This window comes from Apaloderma vittatum, unplaced genomic scaffold (assembly GCF_000703405.1).
Source record: "Apaloderma vittatum isolate BGI_N311 unplaced genomic scaffold, ASM70340v1 scaffold5726, whole genome shotgun sequence".
NCBI lineage: Eukaryota > Metazoa > Chordata > Aves > Trogoniformes > Trogonidae > Apaloderma > Apaloderma vittatum.
This window is the reverse complement of record NW_009723277.1, coordinates 121,620-146,709: the sequence shown is the minus strand read 5'-3', so window position 1 is coordinate 146,709 and position 25,090 is coordinate 121,620. Positions and strand designations below refer to the sequence as shown.

General features: G+C 38.4%; 1 protein-coding gene across 1 annotated transcript in view; it reads right to left on the bottom strand.

The window, feature by feature from the left end:
- Positions 1-5,551: 5,551 nt before the first annotated feature.
- Positions 5,552-25,090, bottom strand: part of FILIP1L (filamin A interacting protein 1-like) — a 66,496-nt gene continuing 46,957 nt past the window's right edge. Inside the window, exon 4 of the mRNA XM_009872039.1 lies at positions 5,552-8,662. Within this exon, the coding sequence (XP_009870341.1) occupies positions 5,887-8,662 (2,776 nt within the window). The 3' untranslated portion in view covers positions 5,552-5,886. The remainder of the gene's footprint in view (positions 8,663-25,090) is intronic.

The window sequence follows — 25,090 nt, the reverse complement described above, 5'->3', positions numbered from 1 at the left end:
AGAGACAGTGGGACTGAGTGCAACCTCAGCAAGTTTGCTGATGGCACCAGGCTGAGTGGTGCAGTCGATGTGCCAGAGGGACAGGATGTCATCCAGACGGACCTGGACAGGCTGGAGAAGTGGGCCCATGTGAACCTCATGGGGTTCAACAGGGACAAATGCAAGATCCTGCACCTTGGTAGTGGCAGTGCTTGTTATCAGTACAGGCTGGGGGATGATGTGATAGAGAGCAGCCCTGCAGAAAAGGACTTGAGGATACCAGTGGATGAAAATCTGGATGTGAGCCACCAATGTGTACTCACAGCCCAGAAGGCCAATCGTATCCTGGGCTGCATCAAGAGAAGCGTGGCCAGCAGGTCGAGGGAGGTGATTCTGCTCCTCACGAGACCTCACCTGGAGTGCTGTGTGCAGCTCTGGGGCCCCCAGTGTCAGAAAGACATGGATCTGCTCAAGCAGGTCCAGAGGAGGGACACAAAGATGATCAGAGGGCTGGAGCACCTCTCCTGTGAGGACAGGCTGAGAGTTGGGGCTGTTCAGCCTGGAGAAGGCTCTGGGAAGGGGGTCTACAGGAAACTGGGGAGGGACTGTTTACAAGGATGTGTAGCAATAGGACTAGGAGCAATGGTTGTAAACTAGAGCAGGGTAGATTTAGATTAGATGTTAGGAAGAAGTTCTTTACTCTGAGGGTGATGAAACACTGGCACAGGTTGCCCAGAGAGGCGATGGAGGTCCCCTCCCTGGAGATGTTCAAGGTCAGGCTTAATGGGGCTCTGAGCAACCTGACCTGGTTAAAGATGTCCCTGCTCACTGCAGGGGGTTGGACTAGATGACCTTTAGTCATCTTTTCCAACCTAACGCATTCTATGATTCTACAACTATATCTCTTCAGGCAATACTGGTAGCATCTAAGGTGATGGGAGCAGGACTTCGGCAGTGTTTCTCCTATAAAGGACTCATTCTTTTTGCTTGCCCTTTCAGCTATGCTGATGTAGCTCTTTTGTAGAGCTGACCTGCAAAATGGATCAGTTGGGTTTTTTTGTAATAAGGATTTGTGGAGTGTGATAGGTTTTGCCTTATGTTTTTCTCCTTTTTAAATCCAGATTAGTTTCTTGACGTGATTTATAGTGCTGCCTTCCTGAACAATGATGATGGCAGAACTGATAGGACAGAATTTTGTGATATGGGTGTGGTAGGGGTAAGAAAGGGAGGAAGCTGCTTTTGTCCATCCCGTACAAGGACCCTGTGATGTCAGGCCACTGCTTGTCAAGTGGAGAGTCATTGATTAAAACAGGTCTTTCCTCTTGTACTCAAAATCTGTTTCCCAAGAGCATTTTGCATAGTGGTCGGAGGGGAATCATGTTCAGTTGGCAGCTCTGGTATTTGAGGCTTTCTCTATGCCCACAGTACAGTGGGTCAATGTGAGATGTGCTAGTAAGAGAATTCAGCTATGTCTTGGGGCCACTGACCTCAGGTTTGTGAAAATGCTTCGTGCTTCTTAATTTTAAGGTGGGTCTTATTTTTTGAACAATTTCCCACTTACAGTACTTGGTGACAATTTAAAAATGTCTTTATACACCCACTTATGCTGTACTTGTACTGTGGGATCTTTTTCTCTTCTGTTTCTAGGTAACATAATGTTTTGGTAGTCTTTGCTTAAGCCTGCAGATTAGGCAGTTGTCAGTTTTTGTTTTGCCTATGTCAATATTTGTTTCCTAGGGACAAAGTCATCCTGCAGATGGTTACTTCGTTTGCATCACCTAACCCTGCAGCATCCATTCAATCTTAATCAGAAACTAATGCTGTACAACTCTGTTTCTTATTATTTTTTCCGCAGTGTGGGGAGCACGTCTTCTTAAGCCTTTCTTGAGGTGTTTACATACAGACCTTTTTTTTTATTACAGCCTTACATTCCGTCCCCAGACACCATGTTATGTACTGTGCTTTGGATCAGGAAGATTAGGCTTCTGTAATTTTTGTCGTTCTATTTCTTAATTAGCTACTCGGGAGAGCTTTTTAAATAACTTGTAATACTACCTCTCAGTTGATGGATGGGCACTTTGCTCTCAGAATACCTTTACTGCTTCTCATTATGTTCTTTTTTTCTTTTCCTTCTTTTCCCTCCCTCCCCTTATCCGTTCTCCTCCCTGTAAGGACAAAAAGTACAAATATGCCCTCTGACGTATTTAAATTGCATAAAAAGAATGACTTAAAAATGCTGATCACCAAACTGTTTGTGCTGCCCTTGCTTGTATTCCTTTCGTCACTCACTGAAATAAAACTGAAAAGGTGAAGGGAAGTGGGCTGATAACTTCTGCCTTTTTTCATCAGTTAATTCTCCCTTTCTTTTCCTGGGAATTTAACATCCAGGGGAAAGGATAGGCTTTTTTTTAGACTTCAGAAGAGGTGTTGCTAAGAGTTTTGGAAGAGAGAATGATATTATGATCTGCTGAAAACTACTTTCATGCTCTTTCACAGTTTAATCGCTCTGATAGATGCTGCTTACTTTGTGACCATGTTTGCCTTTAACTTAATTGAACGATTACTACCTGTCAGACTTGAGGTTTTTGAACAAATGCTGAAAACAAAGGTGTCCCAGCAGCCAAATTAACAGCAATACTTACCGTTTATGGAATGCTTGAAATTCCTAGAAAAGCTGCCTTACTTGGTTGAATCTTAATATGATTAGGCTTGATTTTTTTTGTTTGGCATGTTTAAATCAATTTGCAGACATCTCATTTAATTTTTTCCTTGCTCTGTTTTTTCTTTGTCTGCCAAGGAAGTAGGTGAATATTCCCACTCAGCAAAGTAGAAATCATATGATATATGGATTAGCAATCTGAACAATTTGAGGTTAATTTGTAAATAGGTAATCTGCTTATTGTTACTCTGTGATAAAATTACAGCTGACTTATTTCTGTTCAAACAATTAAGTAAGTTTCAGCTGTCAACAGATACATGCAGATGTTTATTTTCTATGCTGTGTGCTTTGAAATGCTGTGTGCTTTGAAATAGATTGTGCGAATTTTAACATGCTTTATTCTGCAAACCGTATTTTTAGTCAAAATAATTATTTGCTTTTTCATCTATTGAAATGAATGTCCAAAATTCCACTGTGAAATCAGCTAGGGGCTACACATAGATCGTTTTGTCAGCAGGGCAGTATAAGCATCCCTTCATCGAGGTGTGGTCTTAGCAAGTTCATGTACAGGTGATGGTGATGCTTCTTACTTAGGAGTTAATTGGTCATAAATGGTTGCTTCCTTTGTCTTTTGTTAACTGGAGAGTTACTGGTAAACCATCAGGAGTGTAAGGATTAAGACAGGGACAGAAGTACTATCCTGCTTAATTATTAAACTTACAAGTGGTGTGAACTCTCACCTAGGTTTTCTATTCATAATAGCTTGGGAATTGTCCAAAGGACTAAGTGTGCTTATTGCTGTATCCTGATTTGTGCTTTTCTTTTGCAAGACATTGTAACAGATGGCCAGCTGGTTAATGTTCAACACATTTTTGTATGTTTGGAGTACAGGTATGAAATGAAATGTTTTTTACTACAAGATTTTTAAGTCCCACCAAAGAAAATATTAGTGCTTCTGGAGGACAACTGTTAATCCTTTAATTTTTGGATATTCTGGTGTGTGTTAGCACACTGGCAAATGTGTCAGACACAGTTATCCAGTACCATGTTTGTGTCCCTGAGACATCTTTGCTATGGATCAGCAGGGTATGCAGAAGTGTGCAGAATGTGTTTCTGAATGGACTGCTTTTTAATTTTAAAAGAGCCCTGCAGTTAAGAGTGTATAACCTGAAGTAACTTGTTCTTACAATTAGCACATGCTAAAATTAGTATAATCTTGACTCGCCTGAGTGCTGGCTGCTGTCTTGATCAGTAACTTTTGCTGAAGTTGGTGGGAGCCCAGGTTTCCTTTGCGGGATAAGACTGCGTGCTTATTCCGACCCAGATCTTAGTCAAATCTCACTTTTGCTGTCAATGGAGATAAACTGAGAGAAAGTAAGTGGGCAGGACCTGTTACCAAGCCTGGTAACTTCAGGAGATGTATCAGCATGACATTAAACTATGCTTGTGCTGGTCTGTATTTTGTCTTTTTAAAATGGCCACTGCTCAATTTAATACATTTGTTAAATCCATTTCTATATCATCTCTTATAAGTTAATATTTTTTCTTCCCATTGTTAATTTTACTGAGAAAAGTTTGTATGGGTGGTAGGCTTTGCTTTTCAATAGAAACAGTTCCTTCTATAATCAGTTATTACCTACAGTTGTAATAACAAATTCTTGTACATCAAAAGGACTTAAAGTGCTAAAAACCCCCTTGTTATATGAAAGCATGTATCAAAGTCCTTTGCTGAATTAGATGCCAAGTTATAATGCAGAAATGTATTTTTTTTCTCTAGATAATGTAAACAGAAAAAAGATAAGCGTTTAGTGAATAGGGAGTTTCTGCTTACTTGCAAACTTCCTTGCTGATACTGAGGTTGAATTTTTTTTAAAAATAATTCCCTGCTCCTCCCCCCCCTGCCCCCAGAGCATAAGATACATAGACACTTAACTGTTTAGAATAAGAAGCAGCTGTTCCAGTTTACATTTGCAGTTCACAGGTTTTGAAAAACGGACATTTGAAAGTGCATTTCAGAACTTTTTTATACATATTCTGCACATGAAGTTGGTCCACTACTAGCAATATTTTCTGGGAGGTTAAGGTTGACTGCTTGGCACACATGTAAAAAGGGCAGAATTGTTTATGTTTCTGTCCTTTTCTTAGGGACTAACACTGTACCCATCATTGAAATACCTTAACCTCTTTGGTCTGTTCTATATGGCACTCCTATTTACCACAGCTCTAGAGGCGTACATGTTTGGAGAGTTGGTCTAGTACTAGTTCTTCACGCGTCTGTCAAGCTTTCTCTGCCTATTGTATGAAAAACATGAAGGTGTGCCATAGCTTGCTAATTTTGTTTCTTCCTCAGTGTACCTGTGTGATGCTTATTGTTTGTTGAATTGATGGCTAGGAGCTTGAATCAAATTTGAGTATTGTGTGAATCTATTCTTCTGAGTTATCCTTAAAAAAAAATGTTACTGTTTAGTGTTTTACAGTCTACCTAAGTGATAGCAGTTTTTCCACTATATTGGAAAAACCTTGCCTTGTTTGAGGACAATTGTTTTGTTATATAAGCTTCTGAACTTAGTTTGCTCACAAGAAAGGTTTGCAGGAAGGTTTAAAAAGAGTTTTAACCAAACAGTATAAAAAAAGATGGGAAGGAACAGTGGTGTTTGTACTCTAGAACATATCATGTATGCATCATAAATTTGTAATGAGATACAATACATAATATTTTGAGTGTGTGTGTGATGTACTGATAATTATCTGAAATGACAGGGCTAGGAGGATTGGGAAATAGGGAAGGTAATGAATCAAGTCTTATCTGAAGTTAGCAGGCAATATTATGGCTTAATTCAAATTCCACCATACATGCAAAAAAAAAACACCAAAACACACATAACGAACAAAAATATTCTGCAAGCAATGATAAAAATAATCAATTATTTACTGGTTTTGTAATGTTAAAGTATTTTACCAAGGCAAGTTGCAGTCAAAAGTAATGTGAGTTATTTTGAAAATGGAAATACATAAAGATGCATTTATACAAGTGCAAGACTAAATATTTTACATAACGGTATTTCAATGAGAAGATATACAGTAAGTGCACACTTGATAACACTAAGCAGGCAGAACTTAACGTTAGTTCCATATGTTGTATAGTTCATGCACGGATCTCTCCCAAAGTAAAGGGGCTGTTCCACATAATTCTTGCTGGGATGAAAAACGGGATGGGTTGCTGGTAAGGGTGTCAGCATGGGTGGGGGTCAGTTATAGACATTACTTACTGTAATTTGTGACTGCCGTGGGAGAGGAGTGGCTGTTGGTGTGATAGTAATACTGCTGGTGATTTTATTGGTGGGCTTATTGGGAAGGCCATTAGCTAGTGCTGGAGTTCTGTTGTCTTGCACCGGATTACAAGGGCTGATGGGCTTGGAATTGGTGAGAGCTTGTACATAAGGACTTCCTAAATGGATGTGGATTTTGTTATCCTCAGTAGTTATTACACTTGATCCTGTACTGTTAGATCTCTGAAACTGCCATGACGACTGCCTGTCTGGGGATACTCTAAAAATGGTGTGCTTGGCTCCCATTTCCAGAGGCTCCGAGGAGAGTATTTGTTCCTGAGAACTTGAGCCTGGTAAAGCCAAAGGGGACATTGTTCTTTCAGGAGTTAAAGAACCACACGATTCAGGAGTTTGAGATCTTGCAAAAGTGGCCATAGTAATAGGAGAAATTACTGGTTCGGGGCTCACGTAACCTTCTGCTGCTTTTGATTTGACAGGGGTTAAAGAGGCGTTTTGAATAATGGTTATTCTCTGCTTTGGAGTGCCACAGTTGGGTATAACTGCTGTGCTTGTGTAGGAGTGAGGACTTTCAGCGGTAGGACTAGTTATTTCAAGTGTTGCTGTGTTCTGCCCATGGTCAGGAGTTACTTTTATGTGAAGAGGTTGACCGGGTGTATGGCTTAGCACTAGGTCTCCAGTTTGTGCACAGTTTCCATTTTGCTTTGTATGAATCTTTCCGTTTTGAGGATGACTCTCTTTGGACTTCATCCAAGGGATCCATAATTTTTTGTTCACGGCATTTGCAATGGATGAGTTGCTTTTGAAAGACACAGTTTCTTCTTCCTCGTTGTTGCCTCTGTCCTCGTTATCGCTGTCTTCATACAGCTGCCCATTTATGACTGTTCGCTCCAAAGGCATGAGGGTTTTGTAATCGGGTGGTTCATTGTCTGCTGGATCTGTCTGGACTTCTTTAGAAAAAGCTTGCAAGTCAGAAATTCTCCTTCCGTTGAGACCAGGCCTGAAGTTCCTGTTGAAGCGTCTGTACCTCTCCAGTTCTTTCACTAGGCTTTCCATTTCTCTTGCTAACTCCCTGTTCTTGTTTTCTTGCTGGAGGAGTTTCTTCTGTAAGACTGTATGATCACCTCGGAGGTGGCAGATTAGGTCTTCTGTTGCCATGTATTCATGGATTTTCTCTTTCAGTGCATCTACTTCTCTGGAAAGGTGACTTGATTTAGCTTCCTCTTCTTTAAGCTTCTTAAAAAGGCGCTGCTCTTGACTGGACTCAGCCTTTTCCGTTAACTTATACCTAGCCACTTCCATTTTCATAGCCTCCAGCTCCTCTGATAGGAGCTTGGCTCTATCCTGTTCATTGACATATCTTCGTTCTAGAGACTCAAATTCATCTTCAGTTTTCATAAGATCATCTTCTATGGCCTTCATTTCTTTCAGCTTCTGCTTAAGCCTCTCAACTTCCTGGGAAAGCTCTTTGATTTTGTTGTTTTCCTGCTGCAAGGAGCTGCTGGATTTAGTACTTTCCTTAAGTTTATTTTTAAGAAACTCTTTTTCAACAGCTTCCAGTGACTGAAGTCTTTTTCTTAGAATATTAATTTTAGAAACAAGATCATTTCCTTTCTCTTCTTCTGCTTTGAGTTTGTTTTTCAGTTCATCTCTTTCTTTTGTAACACTGGACACTTTTTCCTCTGCATCAGATTTTGATTTCAGTGCCTTTTTACTTTCCTCAATTAGTTTTTCTGTTACGGACATCACTTTATTTTGTTCTACCTGAAGCTGAGAAGTTGCAGCTTGCAGCTTTTCCTCCGTTTGCTTTATTTTTTCACCCATAGTTTTTCGTTCATCCACGAGCATCACTGTTAGACTCTTCAGCTTTGTTAAATCTTCTTTAAGCGTAAACTCAGTTTTTTCTAACTTACTTTCAATTGCTTCAAGCTCACCAACTCTAGCTTTTAAGCCATCCAGCTCATGGGACAACTGCTTTGTTAACATTTTTTCTCTTTCTAGGTTGCATTTCAGAGAGTAGCATTCCTGTTTACTTTTGTTGAAAGCATCTTCTAATTTCTCCAGCTCCATAATTCTTTTGTTGAGTTTGTCAACTTCTCCTTTAAGGTTCTTGCTCTGTGATGCTTCTTTTTCTAACTTTCTATTAAGTTCTCTGCACTGATCTTCCATTTTTATGAGCTCTTCATCTTTTCCTTCCATCTCCAGTAGTCGTTTCCGTAGTTCTTCTACTTCAGTCATAAGTGTGGAGTTGCCACACTCTCCCTTATTTATCTTATCCCTTAGGTCTTGCAGTTCTTCTTCTGCTTTTCGTAAAGATTTATTGGTCTCTTCTAGCTCATCGATTTGTCGGCTGAGAGCCGTTAATTTTAACCGAAGCTGACGATTCTCACTGTCTTCATTGGTTAGTTTGGCCATCATTGCTTCTTGGTCTTGGGAGGTCTTACTGCTTTGGGTTTGAAGTTCTGCCTCCAGCCTCCTGGCTCTCTGTTCCGTTTCTTGAACTTTTGCTTCAGCGATAGCCAGCTTCTCTTGTGCTTGTTCTGCAGAATTGGTTAATTCTTGAATTTTTTGACTTTGTTGATTCAACTGCTCAGTGAGTCTTTGCTGTTCATCCACCACCATTAAAGCAAAGGATTTCAGTTTAGTCAATTCTTCTTTCAGTTTAGCTATTTTCTTGTTGCTTTCCTTCTCTTTTTGTGCCTGATACGCTGTTTCTTGTTCAAGAAGCTTTTTTAATCTGTTGGAGGAAATAATATTGTATTTGTAGACATTTTAATGGACATTTAAAAACACATTTGAAATATTACTACATCTCTGCCAGATGTGCATGAACATCCACTTATACCTGTAAACTACAAGCAGACCTCTCCTTGTAGCATCATGAGCAAGTGCCCAGAGGCCTTTCTACACAGAAGTTCTTTTGTAATGGACACTTCAATATTATTATTTAGACTCAGCAACTTCAGTAGTTATGCATCTTTGATTACATGTTCAGCCTTTGACAGGTATTAGTGCAACGGAACTTTTTGGTGTTCTGCACTGGATCTTGGTTGTTTGAGGCTAGATATGTGCCTGCAGGTTTTGGGTTTTTGTTGTTTGACGTGTTTATTTTTTCTTTTTTTTTTTTTGATGTGGTTGAGAAATTAAATCAGTGCAGCCCTGAAGGGCAGGTATAATTTACAGCATCATAAACCTCCTAATAACTTTAAGTTACTTTATAAACCATCCTTATGTTTTATGATTAAACCATATTGATGTTAAAGTATGAGAGGGAAATGTAGCCACACTAGGCAGTCAGGCTGCCTAATGTCGCTTTCTAAGCAGCACAATGGAGCAAAACTAAACATTGTAGATAAGGCAGTCCTCAGTGAAAATGCAGGCCATGTGACCTTGTATCATATGTACACTCACACAAAGCATGCACTCAGAAGATAAACAGGTATTCAGATTATGCCTTTTGAATTTAAGAAAGCCCAAACATCTTGCCTTCTGTTAGTATCTGTTGCAGAACATTTTCATAAAGGTTTTGCAAACTTAGTTATACAAGTTGATATTAGTACTCAGTTTTTACCCAGGTGCAACAGACTTAATTTGTTTGAGACTCGGGATAAGGTTACACATTTATTTGTGTAAGATCCTAAGAAATCTCCAGATATCTCACATAAGTAGGTTCTGTTGTAGACTGTTCTTTGTCAGGGAGATGTCTGTGGAGTTAGCCTGAGGTATGATTAGGTTTGGCCAGCACATTTCCCTCTTTTCAATTAGGTTGATCCCATACCTAATGTATAAGTATATTCTAGTATTAAAGACAAATCTGAAAACCCTAGGTTGAAGTAATAAGTACAAGAATTTGTATGTTTTGCTGTTCTTGGTGAATACGCGTATCCAGTTGTGTAGGTTATGCCAGGGAAATGAGTTCCATATCAGGACCATGCTAGCCCAGAATGACTGCCTCAATTGCCCGTTAGCTGAAGCCCCTAGTTGTTTGTGGGTTTTTTTTGTGTTTTGTTGGTTTGGTTGTTGGTTTTTTTTTCAGTTTATCTCCCCTGCGAAATATGATGATGACTCTAGAAGTTGCTGCTGAAACATAAGATTCCTGTTCTGCCTGGTCACTGTTGCGATGCCCTTGTCCAAGTGGTGAGTCCTTAGCAGCTTCCCCTTGACAAACTCCTGTTGCAGCCACCCCTTTAGTTCAGGAAGAGCTTAGATAATAGCCTCCTTTGCACAGCTCTTTATTAGCTGGTGACTGACTGGAAGCATCTATTTCTGGACATTTAAGAGGCTGCCTCAGCAGCATCCCCTCTGGCAGCCTTGTAGTTCTCTGTCATGGAGAAAGGAAGTCCCGGCCACTCTGCAACTGTCCATGGGACTTGTCCGATGCAACGGTGACATTGCAGGGACGTCTACGAGTATGACATTTCTTAAAACATCTTCGCCATCTCCACTGTTTTTATTTTAGTGCCTAAATTGGACTACTATTGAATATAATGAAATGCTTTATATGAAAAATTGAATGGGAAGTAGCAATAAACAGAGTTGATATCAAAGACTTAAAGCAGCCCCAAATTCTTTACAGCAGTCAGTTAACATAATGGGGAAATCACATGTGAAAAAGCTTAAGTGGAGAGGGGAAACTTGGCAAAATGGGCTTGAAGGCATGCTGCTGGTTGACAGAACAAATAAATGGGTGGAAGACTGCACCATCTTCAAAGGCAGCCTATTATTGTGTTGCTGCTGTATAAATTTCTGTCCACTTTTCAGGCCTACTTTCAGTTTAAGGTTTTTTTCAGTGTAAAAAAATCTCTCTTCCCTCCCCGCCCTAGTCTCTAAATGTTTTAGTAGTGAAGTTCGATTGATGATTTACTGTTGCTATAGATATAAAACCATAACAGAAACATAACTAACAATTTCATTTGGAATGAACTCTGGGTTTGTGTGTGCGCAAGTTAAGACATTTTATACTAACACTGTTAAAGTAGACTTGGGCTTATTAGCATTTGGTTTATTTTAGAATGCTTCACTGTAAATTATTTGTGTAAGGCAAATTTAGCTGAGGTGATTAATACCTAAATTAATCAGTCTTTTGCTCAGCACTTCCGTATTACCTAGTTGATGTCCCTCTGGCCAAATGAAACTGTAATTCTCCAGTGACTGACGCCCTTTAAATTGCTTCAGAAAGAAAAGTCTTAAACCTAATAGTAACCAAGAATTGTAATTTCCATAAGGATGCTGTATAATTTTTTATGATGCGAGTAAGGTAACTGTAGATAAATAAGTTGGAAAATGAGTGAATAACTCCAGTAATCCTTCTAGTGAGCATCAGTGTATGTACAATTTGTGTTTGATTTTTTTCCTATCTTTTTTTTTTCTTCTGTAACTTCATTTCTTAAGCTACTTAGAATGCTTAAGGCTTGCTTCAGCAAAGCACTTTAGGTTCCAGCCCAAACACTTGAGTGAGGTAGTCAAACCCAATCTCCGATCAAGTCTCTGTTGCAAGGGTGGTTGGAATGAAAGTGTCTAAATTACTGATATCTGACCTGGATCACTGTATAAACTGAGAAGGGTTTTCAAGAAATCCTGAGTTTTTGGTTATGCCAGGTATATGTGTATTTATATATTTCTATATAGAAATATTCATGTATTCCTGTGCAGAAAATGCCATCAACAGTGCTGAACAGATAATAATCATCTATCTAATGTGCACACAAGCCCTTAAGAATAGAAGGACCCTAAAAGGTTTGGGGTTCTGGGTTTGTGCATTTTGTGGGAGGTATTATTAGTATTGTTTATTTATTAAATTCTTCAGTAGGTTTTGGTCAGCCTTTTCGGGGAGGCTGATTTATGCAAGTCAGAGCTAAATTATATATATAATTTGAATCAAGACAAATAGCATATTTAGCTGAATAATTGCTATTTAGCTGAATAATTGCAAATAGCACTTTGATATTTTGCATACTTTGTAACAGACTAGAAGTATGGTGTGTTAACTTCAGATGCTCTTTTCCTGAAGAATAGTATCCAGTGTATTTGAGAAAGCAATTTACCAAAAGTACACAAAGGACAGGAAAAGTGGGCTTAAAAAATAATAAATAAAAAATAACAGGTGCTCCCCTATGCAGTGAAATATTTGTATCATATTAATTTCCAGTTGAGTTTATGATCATGTAATTTCATATTAGGGAAAGGTAGGTATATCATTTAGTCAAAGCTTTTCATAGATAATTCCAAGTAGTTGACTTCATAGGACTACAAGAACCCTTTCTGAATCCAGGCCAGCAAAAACAGGCATTGGAAATTGTTTTTATGAACATGAACGTTAGGTAGTTAAACAGAGTCAGAACAGTGCTTTTTCTTCAAAGCTTCTGTTGTAAATTACTCATTTATTGTGGCTCACTGTTGTACTTGTTTGCAATACCAGTTGCCTGCTTTTTTGTTTCCTTAAAGAAACTGTATTTGTCAGCTTTCCTCTGTTTGTTGTAACTGCTTTCCTCAGCACGCACCTTATACCTTCTTGGTTTTAAAACCATGTGTTCTATTGTGTCATCTTGTTTTCCAGATTTATTTTTTTTTCCAGTGCATATAACTTCAGCTACACTGTATTTACCAATATAAAGACTACGTGATCTCTCCAAGAAGTGGGGATTCCCCAAATGGTTCATTGTTGTCATGCGATATAACTTTGTCTCTAAGTGGGTCTTCTGTTGTCACAGAGGGCACCTATATTACATTGATGTTACTTACTTGGTGTTTTTACAGGACTCCAAGAAGGCAGCTTTTCCATTGAGTTTCAGGGGAATCCAAGTATGGGAGACTGAGATTGCAAGACCCTGTTCATTTTTTTGAGTTTGTTCTAGAATGAATCATTATTCTTAGATTAAGATTAAAAGTGATGCTTTGGGTTTTTTTTCTTTAAGCAATTCTGTAACGATAACTTTAGAAAAGGAGGCATTTTATGGTAAATCATACAGATACGTATTTTTACCTAGCTTGTGCTCTTTACCTAAACATCCCCAGGTAAAAGATGCGGCTTACTAGACATTCTGCAGGTTATAACATGAGGGAGACCTGCTTCTAAAGTTTTTGTACATGTGCTTGAATTTCCCCCTGTACAGTGCAAATAAAAAACCAGTAAGCTGAAAGCTTTTAAATGGAGATGAGGTCATGCCTCTTCATCTGAGGCATTCTTCCAGTTAGCAATAGGCCACGGTCTGGCCTTTAATAAGAGAAGAAACATGCTTCATCATTTCTGGTAAATCTTACACGTTGTTGTAATTTTTGACACCAATACAGTGAAATATTTAAGAAAGCAAATCCATCTGTGCCTGCCACAGTTTATTGCAACAAAATTTGAGTTTGGTAAAAAGGGTTTCTGGTCTTGGGGTGGCTACACCTTATTGATGTGTAGTTTTTATGAAGACATATGTTATAGCTACTTTTATGGCTATTATCTTTATGAATACTTCTTTTTTTCCCCTGTCATAAAGAAGGTTGAAAGCCTTTGAAAGTACAGCAGCAACAACATGCCATAGCTGTTGAGTAATCTGCTGGCTTTATCTCAATCAGTCAGCACTTCCCAATAGAATGTGAACACTTATTTTAAAATTTGTTTTCCAGTACATTATGTAGATATGTATATGTTAAGTGATTAGTTTATATTAGGATGCAAAGCTCCACAAAGGGTAAGGGACTGTGTGTAATGCAAATTTTCGCAATAAGGGAATTTATTTTATAAAATGAGGACTTTTAATAAGGGGGTGTGAGTTCTGTTTATTACTCCACAGAGTAATTATTGTTTTATCTGATGCTTAAAATGCTGACTTGTGTTACAAGTCTCAATAAAAGTCATATATGATGAATGTTGTTGCCAGTTCTGGGTTAATGGGCAAAATTTCAAATGGATAACCAGCTGCATTTAGCTGTGATGCTGAGTAAACATACACAGATAATATATTCTTTTAAAAATTAATTAATCTGGAACAGTAACATTGTTTATGACCATGATTTCACAACCACTAAGCTGCTGAAAATTCTTCCTGGTGATATAGGGATATTTGTGCTCATTAATGTTGTGATATTCTATGTAAATTTAGTGACAGTAAATGTCAGGAGAAATTTTAACACAAATTTATGTTCATTGATGTAAGATTTGAGACTGGATTAACATTCACTTCTAGCTGGAGTAATTTTAATTCAGCACTAAAATTCAATTGTGTTTTATCACGAAACTTCAGTTAAAGAAAATAATCTCCTGTCTTGAATTATATTCTTTTCATATAGATATGTTCTTGAAAAGCACCTCTGAAAACATACGTCTTGTGTAAAAAGTATTAGTGCTTTCTGTGGTAGTAACTGTTTAAATGTGCAAGGTGATAGTTACTAATTCTGTCCTTTTCTAATCTTGTAATAACAGCCAACTGCAACATCTGAGGTTATGATGGGAAGGTGCAGGTTTCTTAGGTAGCAGTGAAGAAGCTGCTGCTATCCTATTAAATTGTTGGCAGGTTTTTTGTTCTATTTTCGTGGGGGTTTTTTCTTGACTGCATATCCTGAAAAACAATTGTAAGTGAGCGCTGACCTGACAAGGCCACAATATTAATGAGCTTTACTTGAGGTTGGCCTTAAAACCGCTGGCTCCCAGGGTTGAGCTACTAGAAAACATGGCGCAGTGAATTGTGAGCCAGACTGCTGTGTCACTGGTTTTGAGATGTACTCTTCTTCCTCTTCCTTCTTTCTTTCTAGATTTAATAGCTATTTCAGGTATTCTTTGAAGTCAGTATCTATTACTGTTGGCATTTCAATGGTGTATAATCATGCATGTAGCGTGACTGTTAATCCTCTTCTGAATTTAAATGCATCAATAACTTAACTGGCTCATAGGAGTATGACTTGGGTTTTGTTAGCTAGCAGTTTGGGATTTTTTCATATTACCATAGTGAAATTCATCCTCCCCCTCCACCCCCCACTGTCTCTCTCACCCTCTCTCCACATTGTTGAAATAAAGCAAGTAATTTCAGATGCAACACCAGAATTTGGAGCTCTTCAAATTTACGTCAGCCAGGAAATTATAGTTTTGCAGATGGAAAGGTTTCAGAAGGAAATGGAAAGATGAACCACAAGAGATGTGGTAGAGGGGTCAAAGTAACAAGACTATGGCAGAGCTTCTCAGTTACTATTCCAGGTCCTGCTTCTGACTTTTCTTAGTCTTTAACAAGTAAATTTTTGTGCCTGAGCTTCAGATTTATTAAAATGTAAAAGCAATGTTGACTTACTTTAACAGATTATAGTGAGAACATTAATCCAAAGAAGTTTTAATAGTGTGGTTACTAAGCAAAATAAACCGAGATATCTACTGCTTTTTATGATTTGTGGTTTATTTTTTTTTAAATGACGGTGTCGTTGAAATGACTGACTTTGATTTGATATTGCATGATAACAAGTTAAATTGATGGGAGAGATCCTGTGTCCTCATGAACCTGAGTTTTGTTCTAAATGTCTACTATGTATACTGCTAGGACATTATTGCTTGATCACAGTCCTTGAGCTGTTTTTAAAATTACCAGTGTTATAAAACACTCCGCATTACAGAGGTGAACAGGACAGTATTATTCCCCACACACACCCCCGCCATGGTTAGGTAGATGTGTTTGCATTGTCTGTTGGGAGTGTCAGTAATCATTCCCATTGCAGCCTACTGCTAGGATTTAGCAAGTGAAAAATTGTAGCAGGAGCTAATTGAGCTCCTGAAAAATGTCATTTAAAGCCCTGCTTGCCTTCCCCAAATTCCCCATGGGAAGATTAGGCACAAACAAGGCAGTGCAGCTCGCCCAGGTTCTTGAGATTTCTTGTCAGGCTGCTACTAGCACTGATTCCCTGAGCCGTGCCTGTTTAGTTTGTACAAGGCAAATACTACTTTGTTACCACTGCTATGCTGTGTTTACTGTTGATGGAAGAGTAGTAGTTCTAGGGCTGAGGTTTTTGTCTTAGCTATTTAATCTGCATCCTTCAAGTGACTGAGGAGTCTGCAGTACCAGAATGAGTCCGTTGCTTCAGCTCTGTTTAAGAGTTGGGGGTTTTTTTAACCCTTAGGTCATCTTTTTATACTTTTCAGCATAATGGTTTAGATTAAGAGAACAATGTGAGTTTTCTGTATGCATTTTCAATAAAAAAATCCTGTCTACAGTTTGATTTGTGGTGTTTTTATTATGTATATAAACATCATAGTGTGTATGTTCAAGGTGGACCTCTTCTATGGATGCTTTTTACTGTGGGGCAGTTGGGAAAATAGGTGCCTTTCTAGTATCTGATTCACCTAGGGCAGTGCTAGTGCTGCTGTCTTGACCAGAACTGGGCATAGTTGTGCAAGGATCCAATTCATACAGACTTTTTTAAACTTCAATTAGTTAATATTTTTGGTATGACAGAAAATGGCCCTCAGCCAACAATAACACATCATGTTACTCAGAGGAGACTGGTTAGTCATAAATGTCATTTTCCCATAACATTTACAGGAACTGGAAGTTCTCTAAAACAATTTTAACACACGTTTTATATAGAAATAAGTGTCTGGGGCCACATTTTAAATCCATTGGCAGAACAGGCACTGTGCCTATCTCTTATGCTAACCATGGCCTTATTTGTATATTATCAGTCATCGGAAGTGGTAAAATTTAGAACTTTCCATGCTGCCACACGCACTTCCTCTGTTGAACTGAAGGCATCCTCCTTGTTGCTGCCAGTCCTGGATAAGCTGCTCAGTCATAAAGTGGCCACTTGCTTTTAGACAGGTGGAAGCTGGCTGCAGTCTTCAGTGTGTTCTCCACCTGCTCGATGCAGGTGACAAGAATTTATCTGCTGAAATTGTGATTAGAACCACGTAGATTAAATGTTCTAGGTTAAATAAAAGTCCTTTAGTACTGAACGGGACTCTCTGGAAAGACTGAGTTTGCTATCATTTGGAATAATGGGGCTCATTAAAAAGAGTTGGACAAACATTCTTGGGGAATGTTGCAGGTGGTGTCTTTCCTGTGCAGGAGGATAAAATACCATGACTTCTTGAGGGTCCTGTTTGTACCCATAAAATCTTTATTATGTACGTATATCTTAAGACAAAAACAAGCTCTTTTTCTGGTGTGCTTACTTCCTGAAGTAGCTCTTTGTATGTGTATAATAAACTCTGAGTGTTTAAAGACTGGACTTGGGTGGCACCTCATTCCTTTTTTTTTTTTTTTTTTCCTGGCATAAAACGTGAACCTTAATTGTTACTGCAAATTTAGCTTGAGAAATTTGAATTTTCCTTGATGCAAGGTTGCATGAAGCAGCGTAGATTTCCAAATATGAAGAAGACTTCAATCACGTTTTCTGATATGGTTGCAACTTCAGCAGCCAAGGCTGGAAGTAATAATAGCAGTAGTTACACTAATGTCAAACAGAGATTTTTGCTTTAAAGTTAAATATGCATCTCTTTCCTGTAGAACTGATTTGAGTGTGTCCATTTTCTCTGAGATCAACTTGGCCAGCACTTCCTCTTGGAGGACACAGGTGAGAGGTCATAGCACTGCATGGCAGCATGGGTAACTACTTAGAGAAGGCTTTGAAGCTACAAGTGATAAAGAATGCTGCTACTTCCCTGTTTTGCAGTAATTGTATTAAAACTATTGCAGGAACTGTATTAAAACTATTGCAGGAACTGTATTAAAGCCATTTCTGATGGCTTACAGCTTGCTTCCGGGTACAGTTCTAGGTACTGAAGCTCTGTATTTCTGGAGACTTTGCTAATGGAGAGATGATTGACTTTCTTGCTGTCTGTCCTAAGCCTGCCAAATGTGTCTCCTATATCTGACTGTGTTGAGACTTGGTGCATGGTGTTTGGAAATTGCATTTTCTCTTGTGTCAGTATGACCTCAGGTCACATTGGCCTGGGAGCACTTGGTGAACAATCTAAAGGTCCATAGTCAATGCACATTTGTTTAAAGCATGTTAACCCTTAGCAAAGGTGGTCTTGTTCAGGATTTAAGTTAACATGGTTTCTCCAACCTGATCCTTTTCAAAAAGGACTTACGCATTGTTTTAGACTACAGTGGAGAGTTAGAGATGATAGCCTGGAATTTTTTAATGGTTATAGTTCTAACCAAGGTTTACTTCATAGATGTAATTCACATTTAAATAACAAATAATAATTAAAGTAGCATCTTCACATGTGGTGAATTGTTTAACTAAAAAACATCGTTTACTGTCAGCTCCGTCGAATGGGACATGTCAAAGTAAGATTTTTCTTTCTTCTGCAGCCTTGAGACTTTACTGTGTTAAAATTCTAATACCCCACTTAAGCATGAAAGAAAATCCCATCCTTCAGTCCTGTGTCCACTTGGAGCGCCAACAACAGTTTTTATCTAGAATAATTTTATTATTTCATTTTCTAGCTACTTGCATATGTGTTCAGCAGATAATGTAACTTGCATTGCTTTGGAAGATACTGTTTCTCTATTTCTTATTAAAAAACCCCTAAATTGTTAGAATGAAAAAAGTAGATTTAACTACGTCTATCTATTCTGTGACCAGTGGTTTCTTAAATGCTTTTAAAATGGTCTGAAAAGCCTTCCTAAAGCCAAAAGAGATACTTAGTTTTTCCATGTTTAGTTCTTTTCCATTTTTCCATGTTTAGTTCTTTTCCATTTTTCTTTCTATGCTTCTCAAAATTTCAGAAAAAAGTCTTTTTTAGGAAAGGGGAAGGTCATGTGCATATAAGCTTCCCTTGTCCCTTCATGTGAAGATTTTTGGACTCCAAGTGTTCCTGGTTCTTCAAAAAACTGTGAATTCCGTTGAACATTCTCTGCCTCATTATGTACCCCAAATTGATTTGTAACTCAGTATCCTTATATGACTGAAGGGCATTTCGCTACATGCCCTGTTTGATCTCTTTCCTTGCCTCTTGGCTGATGGTCTGTGATGTTTAGGTTATATTTTCCTATTTTCACATGTCGCTCTGAAAATGCAGGAGCTGTAGCATGCTTTCATGTACAGTATGTTTCTGATGTATTAAGTTTTAGCTTTTACCATTAATTTATAACGTGGTTTCAAGGGCTGAACATAAAAAGAGACAATCATCTCTAGACAGAACTTGCTAGTTGTGTGGTTACCTGAATTAGCCTAGGTATATGAGAGGCTTATTTACAGGTTATAAAATGTTACCTTGTCAAATTCTGGTTCCCCTCACCCAGTTAATCCTGATCTAAGTAGGAGAATTTTGCTATTGACAAAAACAACAGTAGTGATCTAGAGCTTTAAACCAAGAATGGGAACAAAGTAAGGACAAGCAGACGCTTTCTGAAGTGGCTGCTCCTTTGTACACTGTGTTACATTTCCTTCCCTCCTCCTTTACAGGGGCAAGCAAAATACCTAAGCTTGAAGATTCTTGTCAGCTGTTGTCTCCTGCTTTCCTGAAAGGGAATCAATGTGTGCCTCTCCTAGCACAACCCGAAACTTTCTCCCCTGGTTGACGTCATCCCCGCACCACCCTCACAGATAGTCTGGTTTTTCTGTCTTGAATTGACTTATATTGAAGCTGCACTTGCTGACTGCCTATGAGCCTTTTATCCCTCTGCTCTGCTTACAGATGTGCAAGCAAATGCACATACCTATTTATATATTAGATGCATTTTTTGAAACAAGTATTTTTTGAGAAGTTTTAAGCCTGCAAAAGTTTGCGCTGGCTTTTTCATTGAAGCAAATTTGGTATTTAATTTGGGAGTGACATGGGCTGCTATTGAAAAGACTTTTTACATGAAAGAGTATATGGTACTATTTTGCAAGTTAAGACAATATTTTAGCTTTGAGCATTAACAGATTGCATTTTTTTTTTTCACCGTCCTATATCCAAGTTACTGTGCTCAACACTGGGTTTCACGTATTTACTTCAGGGGTTGGCTGCTCCAAATGTGAAGCTCTTGTACCCCCAGGTTCAGGTGACCAATGTGTAAAAAAGAAATGAGACTCATAGAATTCACTGTTTTCTGGGTAGGGATGTGAAACAGAATGTCTCTACTGAGATGTTGTGAATGAGCTTGACTGGGGGGAGTATTTTGAAGTTGAAAACGAGAACAACTGTGGAATTTTTTAGGCTACTTCTGAGAAACCTCTGCGTAGCTAAGTGGAATAGAATCTAAATGTGGTGAGTGACATTAGTTTTGGGTAAGCTAAACTTAATGGTGATAAAATTTCCTAACTTTCTCCATAATTTGACTTAATGACTGAAAGCTATGCAAATTTTACAGATTATTGATTAAATTCATAAAGAGTTGATGGAATTCAGTCAGCTTGTAGTTTCTCTAAGAAGGTTTTGTCCATATGTTGACATGCAATATGCAATTAAAATGTGAGTTTTATGAGTGCATTACTTTCCATTTTTAAGCAGCCAGTCTCGTGTTGTGGGTTTTTTCATGGCAGTAGCAACATGATGCTTTATTTCAGTTTTTTAAGTTTTTTTTTCTTTCTTTTATGCTCTCATTGCAGTAGTCACTATGCAAACACTAGCTTTGTGTTTCCAACAAAAAAGACAAAGATCTTCTCAGTTGTGAATTTGGAAGAAATTGCTTTGAATATTAGGTTTAAGGCAGATCTTTAAGAACTGTAACCTATCACTTCTTTTAAGTGCAATTGTGCTCCTTCCCAGGTCTTTGGATGCCTATAAAGGACAGGAAGATCTGGTTGATGTGTTGTTTTACATCCCTGAGATGTATGCAAGATTAATGTTTTTCTTGTCAGAAGCAGATTCATGTTTTTCATCTACATTTTCAGTTGTGCTCTCTGAAGCTTTGTCTGCTCTACCTGAAGTACGCCTGTAAAGGTTTGTTGAAGCTGAAGCACGAGCAGTTAGGTGGTTGTGGGCTTTGGCTTTTCAGCTTCTGTGAGCAGGCAGTGGGAAGGAAAATGGCTCAAGTTCTACTTATTTACCTCAGCAGCCACTCTCTGGTGGTCATCCACAGGTCCCCTGTCCAGCTCGAGCCTGAAGTCAGGCAGTTGTGTTACATCGTCATGATACGCATGATGAGCTGTAGCAGAGAGGGTGACTTCCGCAACAGGCGAAAAGTATATGTATTTATCAACTCGATTGACCAAGGTTACAGGACTTGTGAGTTGTGTTGAGATGTTGTCTAGCAAGGTTGGTTTGAACTTTTGCCTCCAAGCTTTCTGTTTTGTTATTAAAGGAGGATTATACAGTGATGGTGCTGGATGTTGGCTCAGCTAGCATTCATTTATTGCATGAACCTTCACCTCTTCACTGTCACCTCCATTCTGCTGTTCCAGTGAGGAGGCAGTACTTTGGGAGGTGTTGTCTTTGTACTGTTTTTAACTGGAGGTTACAGACTGCCTGAATGCCTGAGTGTGCTCCATTGGTCCATCAGTGTGAGTGCTGTTACTGACCTTCCAGAAACAACGTGGTGTCCTGGACGTGCAATCAAAGTGATTTTTGTCTCACTGACAGAAAGCACAGCAAACCTCAAAATCAGCATAACGTACTGGGAGGTGTTAAGACTCAAAATGTCCATTACTTCACTTAAATCACAAGACTGGGCGCTATATTTAGAATTTTTCAGCAATGCTCCTTACCCTCTTGGAGCTGAGTAATACGGTTTAGTGAATGGCTGAGCTAACTGAGCTTTCAACCACTTCAAAAAAACTCAACATTAACTCAAGGATGCCATGGCACAATTCATTCAATGTCAGGAAGAAAAAAAAATATATAATTAAAAATAATTTAATTTTAATGGTAAGACATAGTTTCTAAGTTCAAATCCACTTGATGACAGGCTAAAGTATTAAGGGGAACTATTAATTAGTCAGAACTAAAATTTTATAGGATATTTTTTAAAAGATATATCTTCCTACACTGTAAACTCCTTAGGAGTCTCTGACTTAGATAATTGCTAGTTTAATGAACTGTATTCAGGTAATACCACACCCAGAACTTCAGAGAAGCTGTTAGCAGGAGAGATTCAGAGGAGCAGTGGCTGCTCACTCACTCATGCGAAACTACACCTGGTAAAGAATTTTTCCTGAAGTTACCAGCCTTTTAATAACTGCCAAAGAGGGGAAACTTGCTGGTAGTAAAACCAGGCAGTTTTTTATCCAGTGACAATGGCAAATGTGAAGAATTCATCACCGGACTAGGTGTATAATATGAAAGTGCTGTTACTCAGAAAAAGTCCAGCAATAACTTGATTTTACTAGTACTGGTGGGGAAAACAGAATAAGTGTAAATTATATCCCTTGGTCATCTAGATCAAACCTCTAAAAATTCTGCTGTCAGCAGTTATGCCGCGTTTATTGGTGGAGGGAAGTGACAGGGAAGGAAAAAAGGGTCAATGCAGTTTGATAGGAAGCTGACTTTCATTTCTAGAGGATATACTAGTTCTTAAAATTCTCTCTACTGGATGTTGTAAAAAGCTACTATAAAAAGAAATTTAAGTGAACAATAAATAAAGTTGATGAAAACCAAGTTATGTAATTTTTTCCTTTGCTGTCTCCTTTTACTATTAATTGATGCAAGCTAAAGTTTTAATTGCTTAAAATTTGATATTCTGAATATGTATTAAGAAATCTCATAAAACAAAGGAGTGTAATAACTGTCAGAGGGGACGATGACACAACAACAGTGAGACATTGTAATCGTTATTAAATCTAATTGTTTTGGACTTTTACCAGTATAAATGAGAGCAAAATTGGTTCTTTAAGTATTAAGTGAAGAACATTTTACCTTTTGATTTAAGGAAGATAAGACTCTGGGAAACAGTTCTTCTGGCTTCTGATAGATGTTATGATTCTTACTAGGCTAGCAGCATTCACAGTACAGATGGTACTTTGGATATTGACAAAGTAATAATGATAAATGCTACCCTCCTCTGTTAGATTTGGAGGAGCTGAAATAGTCTCTTAGCTATGCGCTTTCTTCATTTTCTAGTTACTTCCTTTATCAAATATGCATGTTTATCGCTTGTGTAGCGTTTCTATTAGTATTTTTTCTTTATCATAGCATAGTCTTTAGACTCAGGTTATCCTTTCTACTCAGACACAGTTCTTGAGGTCTGTTACCTGAGTTTGGTTTGTAACATATCTTTCCATAATGTAGCTAAGTTCTACTTTACAACCTGACAGTGTATCTATTAAGTATTAAATCCACTGGATATAGGTTATATAGGTTATGTAGGAAACTAAGTTATCATTTATCAGTAAAGGGATTTAAAAATGCTAGGACATAGGTTGCAAGTCTGCAGACATGACAGAATAGTCAGCAGAAGACATTGTAAAGAGCTTAGGATGTTGATCTGGAGTATTGGTTTTCTACTATAAACTTACATTTGCTCTGCTTGCTAGGATTCTTTTCATTCTATATGTTACTATACAGTGCCCTCTTCTCTGATTCTATAGCTAGGCAGACTCAAGGCATCAACAGAGGTGTAAACTTTGCTTGCTACAAGATTGTTGGAAACATGGATGTGACCTTTATCTAAATGCCAAGGTTAATAATATGCAAATACCTGAATTGTCTTTGAAGAAAAAAAGTCTTGCTATATATTTATATTTTTAGAAGGATGTGAAAAATAAACACGTAATATTTTCTTGTTGTTTAAAGAAAAAAGGCCATCAAAATGTTCACACATTGTCTTTAAATCCATGTATGCTTGATAGTACAGCAAAGCATATGATTTTATCAGCTTTGATTTCTCTGAAATACATACTTCAGCAAGGATTTTGCAGGATTTAAAACATGAAAATAAGGGGGGAAAGCCTTTCTGCAGTCCTAACGTTTAATGCCGATTTAATTTTGTAATAAGGAAAATAAAAACATGAAAACACCCATGTTTTAAGAAGAGTTTGAGTTTAAAAGTTCTTAAGAAGTCAACTTTTCCAACATTTTAAATTACATGTAATACTCTGGAGAGCAACGCTTAGTAGTCTGAATTTGCAAGGAGTACAGTACAATTGACTTAATTGCATTTGTTCTTATAAACAAGGATCTGACAGGGTTTGGCCTTTAATCGACAGAGAAGACAGTGTAATTTCGTATACTGTTCGGAGGTGAATTCGAAACACATTAAGGGCTAATCTTTCAAGGTGCTTAGTGCCTCATCAGAAGTGTTTTCCATTCTCTGTTTTTTGGAGTTAGTAACTGCAATACTGTTCAGCCTCTTGCAGAATAGACCTTGAAGAGACCAGTGGGTTTCCGATTTTGAAAGCGCTGTCATTTGTTTGACTGTTTTGGGTTTTTTTCCATCAGAATATGACAGTTCTGTCCTTGTTATTTGACACTTGCACACAAGCCACAGAAGAGGGAAGCAGCGTGTAAGAGTTGGAAAGTTTGTTAGTAATTAAACGGGTTAGTTTCTTTCAGACATAGCATAATCTTATTGGAAAGTAATGTTTGTGCCGATTTATACCTCCTTCTGTAAACTTCAGTGGAAGTTGTTCAAAAGTATAGTAAATGCTTAGAGACGTATGTGCATGCATGTCTACTAATACATAGCATATGCACACGAATGCAGCCTAAAGAGAGGCAGTAGCTCTACCTAATATATTACAATACTGTTGGACTCTTTCCACAGCTTTAAACGCAGTCATGATTTTATCCCATCATTTGGAAAGTGTGTGTAATTCATAAACTACCTCCTCCTCCAACAGTAAATTAATTCCTCGTCTGTCGGCTCCGCAGGGATTGTTTGAAACGCACTTTTGAACGCTTGAAATACACATCCCACTTCCGAGAAACTACACATCTAGCTCTTTGGGGTGGGGGATTATTTCACTGTTTCTCGGTCCTCACCCCATTTTTTAGTTTGTTTATTTTGTTTCGGAAAGGATTTTTTTCTTTTTTCTTTTTTTTTTCTTAGAAAAGTTATCTCGATAGGAAAAAGCCAGAAGCGCGGGCGCTGGCCAGAAGCAGTTGTGCGCTGCCCACCCTCTGCCTCCCTTACCTTGCGCTCCCGGGTCAGCTATTGCTCCGCGGCGCGAGCCGTCCCGCCGTAGCAGCATCGGAGGCGCGAGCGCTCCCGCAGCCGCGCGGAACAATGAGAGATGGGCTCCTCGCGTGCCCGGAGCCTATGGAGCATTACGTCATCGCCTCGCCATATAAGGCGCGCTCCGCGTTGAGCGGGGCTCGTCGCGTCTGACA